At 36.8% G+C, this 13,291-nt stretch overlaps 1 protein-coding gene across 1 annotated transcript; it reads right to left on the bottom strand.

Annotated features, from left to right (window-relative positions):
- Nucleotides 1–467: 467 nt before the first annotated feature.
- Nucleotides 468–1,397, bottom strand: LOC122199828 (olfactory receptor 4A47). The gene has a single exon (XM_042905169.1). It carries the CDS (start codon nucleotides 1,395–1,397, stop codon nucleotides 468–470), a length of 930 nt encoding a protein of 309 aa, XP_042761103.1.
- Between the last annotated feature and the right edge of the window lie 11,894 nt (nucleotides 1,398–13,291).

The following is a 13,291-nucleotide window of genomic DNA, read 5'->3' as shown; positions in this document are numbered from 1 at the left end:
TCCCACGTGGGGCTCTAAGGTGACAGCTCAGAGCTTGAAGTCTGCTTTGGAGTCTGTGTCTCCTTCTCTTTCTGCCCCTCCCCCCTCTCACTTTCCCTCTCTGTCTCTCAAAAATAAATAAAGTATTAAAATTTTTTGAAAGAAATATTAGTGGAACTACAAAAATGTCATTGGTTACTTCATTACATCTGGAGATTAAGAGTATACTTCTCATGATGAGCACTATGTATAGAATTGTTAAATCATTATATAGTGCATGTGAAACTAATATAACACTTTATATTAATTTTACATGAATAAAAAAATAAATACATAGCAATTAGTGTAACTATAAAACTTTCATTGACTACTCAATTACATATTATTTATTGACTCCTACTCTAAGTGCATTTACAGTAAAACAGACGTTAACATTTGAGGAGATGGGCACAAATGTTAAATTATTTTCTTCATGGTGGATCATACACTTATCTACTGAGAGATATAACATTTCTCCTCCAGAGTTTCTTCATAGCATTCGTCATCTCAGAATTTCTCAGAGTGTAGATCAGGGGGTTCAGCATGGGGGTTATGACTGTATAAAACACACTCAATAATTTGTCAACGGGGAAGGTCTTGGCAGGTCTCATGTACATGAAAATACACGGCACAAAGAAGAAGACCACCACAGTGATGTGGGCACCACAGGTCTGGAGGGCTTTCTGCCTCCCTTCTGGACTAAGGTCCTTTAGAGAGTGCAAGATGACACCATAAGAGATGAGCAAGAGCACAAACACGATTGTGCAGATCAGTCCTCCGTTGGCCACCACTAACAGGCCAATGACATGGGTGTCAGTACAGACCAGTTTCAGTAAGGGATACATATCACAGGAAAAATGATCAATGACATTAGGGCCACAGAATGGGAGCCCATAAATAGTGCTAACTTGAATTACTGAATGCATAAAACCCCCAACCCAGGACCCTACCAGGAGCACAACACACACCCACTGTCTCATGATAACCAAATAATGCAAGGGCTTACAGATGGCCACATAGCGGTCATAGGCCATCACCAGCAGAAGAAAAACCTCTGATCCACCAAAAAAGTGCTCTACAAATAGTTGGGTCATACAAGATTGGAAGGATATGGTGTTTTCCCCAAAGAACAAGCCTGAAATCAATCTGGGGGAAATGCAAGAGGAATAAGTGACATCCATAAATGATAAGTTAGCAAGAAACAAGTACATAGGCGAGCCCAGGGTCTTACTGACAGTTACAGTCATGACAATGAGCAAATTGCCCACCATGGTGAAAATATAGAAAAGCAAAAACATAACAAAAAGGACCTTCTGTTCCTTTGGATCCTGTGTGAGACCCAAGAGGACAAAGTAAGTTACATTGTTTCTTGCTTCCATCTAATCTGCATAGGAGGTGATTTCTCATGTTAGAAGCAGGAGATCTATAAAACAAGGGAAAAAATTTTTAAATGCATTATAAGAGTAATCTTTCATTGATTCATTCAATTAAAAAATGTGAAAGAGTGCCTGCTTGTGTCAAATGTTTTATAGACATTGTGATTTCCAAGTTGAATAAGCCATGGTTTCCTACATTTAGTGATAGCATACATAATAATCACCAAAAAGTGACAATATAAAAACAGCCCCACAATGTGAAGGTCACAGAGTAGGAATATATCTACCAGACAGGAGTCAGAGGCTTCCCAGAGGTGCAATGCTTTAGCTGAGTTTTAAAGGAAAAGTGGAAGGACAAGAAAAGAGGGCAAGGGAATTCCATGAAAAGGTGCATAGTTTATAAAGTCACAAAAGTGAAATACTTGAGACCAATGTAGTGTAATTGACATATTCAATGTGAGTAGGTCAAATTAGGAATAGAAGGTCACTGAAGGATTGTGTCTTCCCTCACTGATACTTCTCAGTGGTTGGATATACCCCCTTTTCCTGACTAATAAATGGGGAAGCACACCAGTGTTGTGTCTCTCCCTTAATTTTTAACCTTCATATCAAGACAGTATGGTACTGGCACAAGAACAGACACATAGACCAATAGAATAGAATAGAAAACTCTGAACTGGACCCACAAATGTATGGCCAACTAATCTTTGACAAAACAAAAGAGAGTATCCAATGGAAAAAAGACAGTCTCTTTAGCAAATGGTGCTGGGAGAACTGGCAGAATGAAACTGGATCACTTTCTTACATCATACACAAAAATAAACTCAAAATGGATGAAAACCTAAACGTGAGACAGAAAACCATCAAAACCCTAGAGGAGAAAACAGGCAACAACTTCTTTGACCCTAGCCATATCAATTTCTTGCTCAACATGCCTCCAAAGGCAAAGGAAATAAAAGCAAAATGAACTACTGGGATCTCATCAAGACAAAAACCTTCTGCACCACAAAGGAAACAATCAGCAAAACAAAAAGGCAACTGATGGAATGGGAGAAGATATTTGCAAGTGACATATCAGATACAGGATTAGTATCCAAAATCTATAAAGAACTTACCAAACTCAACACCTGAAAAACAAATAATCCAGTGAAGAAATGGGCAGAAGACATGAAAAGACACTTTTCCAAAGAAGACATCCAGGTGGCCAACAGACGCATGAAAAGATGATCAACTTCAACATCACTCATCATCAGGGCAATACAAATTAAAACCACATTGAGATACCACCTCACATCGGTCAGAGTGGCTAAAATTAATTCAGGAAACAACAGATGTTGGCAAGGATGTGGAGAAATGGGAACCCTCATGCACAGCTAGTGGGAATGCAAACTGGTGCAGTCACTCTGGAAAACAGTGTGGAGGTTCCTCAAAAACTTGAAAATGGAACTACCCTATGACCCAGCAATAGCGCTATGAGGAATTTATCCAAAGGATACAGGAGGGCTGATTCATAGGGGCACATGGCTTTCAACAATAGCCAAATTATGAAAAGAGCCCAAATGTCCATCAATTGATGAATGCATAAAGATGTGACTCATATATACAATGGAATACTACTTGGCAATGAGAAAAAATGAAATCTTGCCATTTTCAACAATGTAGACAGAACTGGAGGGTATTATGCTAAGTGAAATAAGTCAGTCAAAGAAAGACTGATATCATATGTTTTCACTCATATGTGGAACTTGAGAAACTAAACAGATGACCATGGTGGGGAGAGAAGGGGAAAAAATAGTTTCAAACAGAGAGGGAGGCAAACCATAAGAGACTCATACAGAGAACAAACTGAGGGTTGATGGGGGTTGGGGAAGGAGGGAAATGGGTGACGGGCATTTAGGAGGGCAATTGTTGGGATGAGTACTGGGTGTGGTATGTAAGCGATGAATCACGGGAATCTACCCCCAAAACCAAGAGTGCACTGTATACACTCTATGTCAGCTAACTTGACAATATATTAAAAAACAATAATACAAAAATAAATTACACATCTCTCTCTTCAAAAAAAAATTCACACATGCAACATCTCCAAATTTGGACATCTCCAACTGGATATCAATTCAGTACTTATAAACTAAATTTTTAATGTTCAGCAATAAACATAGGTGTTTCCACCTCATTAAATGGTACCACCTTCCATGTCATTGCTCAGACAAGAAATATCACCATGCCATTCATGCCTTTCTTGCTCTCATATCACGTATTGTTACCTTTAACAAATCTTATTAACCCCTCTAAAATATATCACAAACTTTATCATTTCCCTCCCCACCGCTTCCCTACTGAGCCACTGCACTGGTCTCCTGCCACGTCCCTCTCCTTTCATTCTGGCCTACATCAGTATGTTCTCCTCGTGCAGTTCAAATGATTTATTTATAAAATCTGATTCTGATCTATCATTCCACAGCTCACAATGCCTGCGGTGGATTCCAATCACACACTCACAACTTCATGTATCATAGTTCATATTTACAGTAAGAGGAACTCTAATCTCCACTTCATAAGTGGACAAGCAGAGGCTCAGAACATCTAATTAACTTTCCCAAGGTCACCTATTTTTCAAAGTTTGCTTTATCTCAAAGTGATCTCACTTTTACATAATAAAGAAATTCACACAATTGCAAACCTGGTTCCCAATATTTACTGTTAGTCTTACCTCGTGAAGACAAGTCCAGAATCTGAAGGAAGAGTTTTTAATCATTTGTCGGACTGGAATTTTTTTTTTCATCCAGTATGACAAGAGAAAGAAAAAATCTGCATTATTATTTGAAGATATATTTTATTTCATTTGGATATCAGTCTATGTTCTTCATGGGGTCTTCCAATTATTCAGAAGATTGCTTTTATTTGCACTAGAGATTATGTAAAAGGAATTCTATGATCCATACACACAATAAAACTTTATTACCTTAGGATAATTTATCTAAAAGACAAGCAACCTAATTTTACATAAAAAGATAGCAACCAGCCATTTTCCAGGGAGATTTTTCTCCAGTAACTCTTTCCTACTAACTTCAAAATAGAAAAAAACCATTCACTCGGTTAGTCCTTCTCCTTCTTCTGTGTTGGTGTGACCACACCAATTGACTTGAAATTTTGACACAAATTATTGTGCTTTTTTAGGGGGCGGGGGGGGGGGGGGGTAGTGCATTCAGCCAACGAAGACCTCCTAATAAATTTATCATTTCTGAAGAGGAGAGCATCTTTCTCCTGATAGGGGCAGAGATCACTAGACATTTCATCCTTTCTAACCACCATTTGTCATTCAGTCAGAATTGGAAAGTGTCCAAGACTGATGCTTGCTTAATTAAATTCACTGGGATTGCCCACAAAATGTTTTAAAAATATCTCTATGTAGACCAAATCACATAATTAATTTCTAAAGGATGTAACATGAAGGGAAAAACAATTTTTAGAACCATTACGAGACTATTGCCAGTCAAGAATAAAAATCTCAGCCACGTCATTTTGTGCAAGTGAAGGCTACTTTATCATGTATTCCCCCACTTGCCATAGCAAGTTTCTTCTCATTTTATTTAACACTCAATTTATCATCTGCCTTAAAGTATGATTGGATATGTTAAATATTTCTTTATCAAATTAGATGTGTTAACTATTCAATTATTAATTATTGCTTTTATATTAGAGCATCTATTTAATGCCAGGAACCATGCTGTGAATGAGGACATACCAATTAATAAAACAGGGGCAAAAATCACATGAAAAGTCCTTCCTGCATGGACTTTATTTCTCATAAGGTCAGACAACAAATAAGAGGACAATCTAATAACCCAATAATAGCCTTCACATGACTGTGTAAAAACTAGCCTAATTAGTAGAAATAAATTTAGCCAATCCTACTAATTGTTTTTAAAAATTTAAAAACCTCAAAAGTTATTTGAATGTATCTCTTCTTGGTCAGTATGGTTAGGCAATCAAAAAGTCCTTTAGAGGATTAGCATAATGTCCATGTCATTAGCATAATGACATGAATCTGTCTCTTTGCCTGATAAGAAAAATGTTAGAATTTAACTTCCTAGAAGACCAACGACTGAACTCTCTCTCAGGTAGTAGGAGAACGCTTTACTTGTTCAGTCATTCAAAATGACATTCAAAATGTATCCCTAAGGCCACCTCTTCCCTAATGGAAGAGACATTTTTACCTTTCTCCAGCTTTATCCTAGACAATTGGGCCCTTCCACATGTTTGTACAAGCAGCAAGGAATACCTATGCACAGGAAAATATAACAAGAAAACATCTAGGGGATGAAGAGAAATTCCAGCCTGGGCAGATATTTGAGTTGTCAGAAATCTCCTGGGCCATTGTATCAGGAAAGTAATCCTTCCATTCTGTGTGAAGACACAGCCTATGGTTTTCTACTGTTTTTAAATGAAAGAGAGTGTAATGTCATTACAGATTAGTTTATTAGAATACGTGGAACAAATTCACATGAAGTAACTACTTCTGGACAGTTTTCTCCCCTAGAGCAATCCTTAGAGAAAAAATGACTTAGTTCTTGCCAGGAAAGTATCAGACAGCCAAATATGTGAAAAGCCTCTATTTTGAATAGAAAAAAAAAAGGTAAGCAAATAATAAATTTTGAGTTTCATAATACGAAACATTCAGGTAAGGGAAGTCATATTTAAGCCAATGTGAAAGGAGAACCAGTCTCAGACTGACTTACCCAATCATACCCTCAACAAAGGAGGTCCTTCTTCCAGCTGTTAGAATCTTTGCTCAAGAGGCCCTGAGGCTCAGAGGCAGAAGGCCTTGGGATGAGAGAAGTTACTGAGGTTGACATTGCAATTGTTGAAAAGATTGGTAATCACAGTTCCGGAGTCTGGGTTGCAACGGATGCTGTTGATGAAGGCCTGAAACTATGTCAACTAACACCATAATGATTTTCAGTTCATTAATTTAGTCCCTTAATTTCAGTCCAGTAGCAATTGAGTAACTGCAACTACCAGAAACAGATTATTTTCCAACAAGAGCCTGGTAGTACATCAAATTGCTGAGGGCTTCCACACTTACCCATTTCCCATGGCTTACGGTGGGCGCCATCGAGCATCTTCGTCTCCACATATGTGTAATTGTATATTGCATTTTCTAGGTCATAAGGATCATTGATAATGAGTCATTTAATACCTGTATGAACCATCCGAAGAACTCTCTAACATGCTAACCCACACCAAAAGTTTCTGGTTTTCAGCTGACCTAAATGTATATATAGATTTATACTTGTGTTAAAAATAAAGCTCTACTAGCAGCTAAGCTTTTATTTTAAGAAGCTAGAAAAAAAGAAAACTAAATTAAAGACAAAGTGAAAATAAAAAAGGATGTAATGAAAAGATCAAAAATAAATAAAATAGAAAACATAAAATAGAGTAAACTAAAACAGCCAAAAGTTAGTACTTTTATAATACAACTGATAAGTTTCTAGCAGGAGTGATGAGACAACTACCAATATCAGAAATTAAAAAGCAGATAAAATCATACAAATACTGCAGACTTTAAAAGGATAATAAATGGTTCTTATGAAAAACATTATTCAAAGAAATTTGATACCTTAGATAAAATGGATAAAATAAAGGAAAAACGCAACCTTCTGAAAAAGACTCAAAAATAAAAACTTAAAAGTTAAATACTCCTATATATCTCCAAGAAATAAGCTGTCCTTTTTTTTCTAAACATGATTGTGTTATAGAAAACTCTAAGGAATCTACAGAGATTACTAGAAATAATAAGTGAATTGAGTGAGTTTTCAGGAACACAAGGTCCAAATAAAATGTTCAATTGCATTTCTATATATTAGTATCCATAACAATTGAAAACTGACAAAATGTTAAACACCTTTACATTAGTATCTGAAAACAAAAATACTTAGGAAAAGATGAGCAACACTCCTCCACTAAAACTAAATTTTATTGTATTTTTACCACTGGGAAATTATTTTTACTTCTTCAAGTTTTTATTTAAGTTCCAGTTAGTTAACATATAGTGTAAAATTGGTTGCAGTAGAATTTAGTGATTCATCACTTCCATATACCACCCATTGTTCATCACAAGTGATCTCCTTAATACTCAGCACTCATTTAGCCCATCCCTAATCTACCCAACCCCCCTCAACCCTTACTTTGTTAACTAGAGTTGAGGCTCATGGTTTGCCTCCCTCTCTTTTATCCCCCACTTCCCCTATGTTCATCTGTCTTGCATCTTCAATTCCATGAGTGAAATTGTATGGTATTTGTCTTTCTCTGACTCATTTCACTTCACATAATGCATTCTAGTTCCATCCAGTCATTGCAAATGGCAAGACTTCGTTCTTTTTTGATGGCTAATAATCCATTGTATGTATATACCACATCCTTGTTTTTCATTCATCAGTCGATGGACATTTGGGCTCCTTCCATAATTGGCTATTGTTGATAATACTGCTATAAATATTGGGGTGCATGTGTCCCTTCAAATCAGATTTTTGTATACCTACTAGAACAATTACTGGGTTGTAGGGTAGTTCTATTTTTAACTTTTGAGAAACCTCCACACCATCTTCCAGAGTGGTTGCACTAGTTTGCATTCCCACCAAAGTTGTAAGAGGGTCTCCCTTTCTTCGCATCCTCACCAACATCTGCTGTTTCCCGTGTTGTTAATTTTAGCCATTCAGACAAGTGTGAAGTGATATCTCATTTTAGTTTTGATTTGTATTTCCCCAACGATGAGTGATGTTGAGCATCTTTTCATGGTCTGTTAGCCATCTAGATGTCTTCTTTGGAGAAGTGTTTATTCACATCTTCTGCCTATTTCTTACCTGGATTATTTGTTTTGGGAGTGTTGAGATTGATAATTTCTCTATAGATTTTGGATAGCATCCCTGTAACTGATATGTCATTTACAAATATCTTCTCCCATTCTGTGGTTGCCTTTCAGTTCTGTTGATTGCTTCTTTCTCTGTGCAGTAGCTTTTTAACTTGATGAAATCCCGATAGTCCTTTTTTACTTTTGTTTCCCTTGCCTTCAGCAACATGTCTAGTAAGAAGTTACTACATCTTATGTCAAAGAGATTGCTGCCTGTTTTCTCCTCTAGGACTTTGATGGTTTTCTGTCTCACATATAGGTCTTCATCTATTTTGCATTTAGTTTTGTGTATGATGTAAGAAAGTGGTCCTGTGTCATTCTTCTGCATGTCACTGTCCAGTTTTCCCAACATCATTTGTTGAAGAGACTATCTTTTTTTTCCATTGGATATTCATTCCTACTTTGTCAAAGATTAGTTAGCCATGTCATAGTTGGTCCATTTCAGGGTATTCTACTATGTTCCATTGATCCATATTGATCTATGTGTCTGTTTTTGTGCCAGTACCATACCGCCTTGATGATTAGAGCTTTGTAATATAACTAGATGTCCAGAACTGTAATTGCATCCAGCTTTGCTTTTTTTTTTTTCAAGATTACTTTGGCTATTCAGGGTGTTCTGTGGTTCCACGCAAATTTTAGGATTTTTTGTTCTAGTTCTGTGAAAAATCCTGGTGGTATTTTCATAGGAAATGCATTACATGTATAGATTGCTTTGGGTAGTATGGAGATTTTAACAATGTTTGCTCTTCCAATCCATGAGCATAGAATGTTTTTCCATTTCTTTGTGTCATCTTCAATTTCTTTCATCAGTGTTCTATAGTTTTCAGAGTACAGATATTTTACCTCTTTGATTAGGTTTATTGCTAGGTATCTTATGTTTTTGGGTGCAATTATAAATGGGATCAAATCCTTGATTTCGATTTCTGCTGCTTCATTATTGGTGTACAGAAATGCAACAGATTTTGGCACATTGATTTTGTATCCTTCAACTTTGTTGAATTTGTGTATCAGTTCTAGCAATTTTTTGGTGGAGGTTTTCAGGTTTTCTACATAGATATCATATGGTCTGTGAAGAGTAAAAGTTTGACTTGTTCCTTGCTGATTTTGATGCCTTTTATTTCTTTTTGTTGTCCAATTGCTGAGCTGAGGACTTCCATACTGTGTTAAATAACAGTAGTGAGGATGGACATCCCTGTCTTATTCCTGACATTAACAGGAAAGCTCTCGGTTTTTCCCTATTGAGGATAATATTAACTATGGGTCTTTTGTATGTGGCCTTTATTATGTTGAGGTATGTTCCCTTTATCACTACTTTTAATAAAGGGTTTTAATCAAAAATAGACGCTGTATTTTGTCAAATGTTTTTTCTGCATCTATTGAGAGGATCATATGGTTCTTATCCTTTATTAATCTGGTGTATCATGTTGATTGATTTGCAAATACTGAAACACCCTTGCAGTCAAGGAATAAACTCCACTTGATTGTGGTGAATAATTCTTTTAAGGTACTATTGTATTCAGTTTGCTAGTATCTTGTTGAGAATTTTTGCATCCGTGTTCATCAGGGATAGTGGCCTGTAATTCTCCTTTTTAGTGGGGCCTTTGTCTCGTTTAGGAATCAAGGTAAGTAATTCTGGCCTCATAAAAGAGTTTGGAAGCTTTCCTTCCATTTCTATTTTGTGGAACAGTTGGAGAAGAATGATATAACTCTTGCTTAAGTGTGGGGTAGAATTCCCCTGGGAAGCCATTTGGCCCTGGACTTTTATTTTTTGGCAGATTTTTTTATTGCTGTTCCAATTTCTTTGCTGGTTATGGGTCTGTTCAAATTTCCTATTTCTTCCTGTTTCAGTTTTTCTAGTTTACGTTTCCAAGAATTTATCCATTTCTTCCAGATTGTCCAATTATATAAGTTTTCATAATATTTCCTTATAATTGTGTTTCTTGGTGTTGGTTGTGATGTCTTTCATTCATGATTTTAGTTATTCGGGTACTTTCTCTTTTCTTTTTGATAAGTCTGGCTAGGGAGTTATCACTTGTATTTATTCTTTCAAAGAACCAGCTCATGGTTTCATTTATCTGTTCTATGATTTCTTTGGTTTCTATATCATTTATTTCTGTCCTAATCTTTATTATTTCCTCTTTTCTGCTGGCTTACACTTTATTTCCTGTTGCTTTTGCAGTTTCTTTAGGTATAAGGTTAGGTTGTGTATTTGAAACTCTTCTTCCTTTTTAACGAAGGCCTGTATTCTATATACTTCCCTCTTAAGACCACTTTTGCTGCATCCCAAAGGTTTTAGACTATCATGTTTTCATTTTCATGTGCTTCCAAGTATTTTTTTATTTCTTCTTTAATTTCTTGGTTAACCAATTGATTGTTTAGTAGGATGTTCTTTAATCTCCGTGTATTTTAAGTCTTTCCAATTTTTTTCTTGTGGTTGACCTCAAGTTTCATAGTGTTGTGGCCTGACAATATTCATGATATGATCTCAATTTTTTCTACTGATTGAAGCCTGATTTGTAACTTTGTATGTGATCTATTCTGGGGAATATCCCATGTGCACTCAAAAAGAATGTGTATTCTGCTGCTTTTGAGTGAGATGTTCTTTATACATGTGTTAAGCCCATCTGGTCCAGTGTGTCACCCAAAGCCATTGTCTCCTTGCTGATTTTCTGCATAGATGATCTATCCATTGTTGTAAGTGGGTGTTAAAGTCACCTACTATTATTGTATTGTTATCAATGATTTTATGTTAATTAATTTATATATTTGCATCACCAAGTTGGGGGCATAAATATTTACAATTGTTAGAGCTTCTTGCATAGACCCTTTCTTCCTCTCTTGTTAGATTCATCGGTTTAAAACCTAGTTTGTCTAGTACAAGTATCATTGGTAAGGCTTCCTTTTGACAATCATTAGCATGACAAATCGTTCTCTAGCCTTTCATTTTCAATCTGCAGATGACTTTAGGTCTAAAATGAGTCACTTGTGGGGCGCCTGGGTGGCTCAGTCAGTTAAGTGTCCGACTTTGGCTCAGGTCACGATTTCATGGTTCATGATTTCAGGTCAACCCACATTGGACTCTGGGTTGACAACTCAGAGCCTGGATCCCACTTCGAATTCTGTGTCTCCCTCTCTCTCTGCCCCTCTCCCTGTCTGTCTGTCTGTCTCTCTCATTCTGTCAAAAATAAGTAAACTTAAAAAAATTAAAACAAAAATAAAATGAGTGTCTTGTAGGTAGCATATAGATGGGTCTTTTTTATCTATTCTGATAGCCTACACCTTTTGATTGGAGCATTTAGTCCATTTGCATTCAGAGTGATTATTAATAGATATGAATTTAGTGCTATTGTATTACCTATAAAGTCAGTATTTCCAGAGATTTTCTTTGTTCCTTTCTTATCTTCATTGTTTTTGGTTTTTCTTTCCCATTCAAAAAAGTCCTGTTTAATACTTCTTGAAGGCCTGGTTTAATGGTCATAAACATTTAGGTTTTGTTTTTTTGGGAAACTCTTTATCTCTCCTTCTATTCTGAATGATAGCCTTCCTGGGTAAAATAATATTTGTTGCATATTTTTCCCATTCAGCACGTTCAATAGATCATATCACTCCCAGGATCCTGCAGATCCCTCAGTTATCAGTTGAATACCATAGCAGGACTTCAGTCCATGCCAAATGAGATGGAAAAATACCCAGGGGTGCCTGGGTGGCTGAGCCGGTTAAGCGTTCAACTTCGGCTCAGGTCATGATCTCACAGTCTGTGAGTTCAAGCCCTGCACTGGGCTCTGTGCTGATAGCTCATAGCCTGAAGCCTGCTTCAGATTCTGTGTCTCCCTCTCTCTCTGCCCCTCCACCACTTATGCTCTGTCTCTCGAAAGAAAGAAAGAAAGAAAGAAAGAAAGAAAGAAAGAAAGAAAGAGAAAGAAAGAAAGAAAGAAAGAAAGAAAGAAAGAAAGAAAGAAAGAAAGAAAGAAAAAAGTATTAAAAAAATGAAAAAATACCGAGGCAACCTCTGTCAGAATTGCTGGCCCACAAGATTTTGAGGTAAGTCAAAATGGTTGTGGGTTTAAGTAACAAAATTTCGAGGTCTTATGCTATGTAGCAAAAGATAACCAGAGCAAAGAGTGGAAGCTGGAAGTGTGGCACTTCCATAACAGAAATGTAAATGTAAATGTAAAAGTCAATGTGGCATTGACTTTGGCACCACCAGGAGTTGCTGGGTGTTGGAAGGGCTTTGAAGCCTCTCCAGGTAAAGCCTTAAAAGACAGGATGGATTGTGCTTGGAAGCTGAAGAGAAAGTGATTCATGTTACCGAGTGCTGGAAAAGTTTCACAATACCCTCACCTACAGTAGTGTGGAAAATAGGAAATAATAGGAAACACCCTTGGGGGAGCAGGTGGATTTGACTGCAATTGCCAAGCAGAATACAGAAAGCTCCAGCTGGTTCCTCAGCAGTGTATGATATATGATGAAGTATGGGTAAACAGAGGTGACTTACACCTTAACTGTTAAGTTCTCCAGAATTCAGGAGAAACATAAAAGGGGCCAAGACCTGACGGGTTCTGGCATAAAACTGGTTCTCATCCATAGCCTCTCTAAAGAGCAAAAAGTTCTCAGAGTAAGAAATGGCACCAAAGTAAATATCATCTCAAAGATGTAGATGCAAGACTCTGGTGAAAACTTCTGAAATATTTAAGGTGTGTCTCATAAAGTCTCCTAACTAGGAAAAAAGTATGTCTAAGAAGCTTACGGGGTGTTATCCCACTGCACACAGACTTCCAGCCCAAACCCGGAAGACAGGGGCTAGTCTGTCTTCACAAAAAATATTTGTGAGTGTGGCTTTTGTATAAACTCTAATGAAAAATATGTAAACTCTGCAAAAATTTTTAAGAGAAATGCACAAAAGGAGGCACCATGACCTTCACTTGTAGACAGGAGTATCTATTTGGTTACAATGTTCAACCTCAAATTGCATATAGGGCATGTG

The sequence above is a fragment of the Panthera leo genome, chromosome D1 (assembly GCF_018350215.1).
Source record: "Panthera leo isolate Ple1 chromosome D1, P.leo_Ple1_pat1.1, whole genome shotgun sequence".
Classification (NCBI taxonomy): Eukaryota; Metazoa; Chordata; class Mammalia; order Carnivora; family Felidae; genus Panthera; species Panthera leo.
This window is presented reverse-complemented; position numbering and strand designations above follow the sequence as displayed.

What these genes read in the sequence shown, in the direction of transcription:
- LOC122199828 (XM_042905169.1), bottom strand. Translation starts at nt 1,397, where the DNA reads ATGGAAGCAAGAAACAATGTAACTTACTTTGTCCTCTTGGGTCTCACA.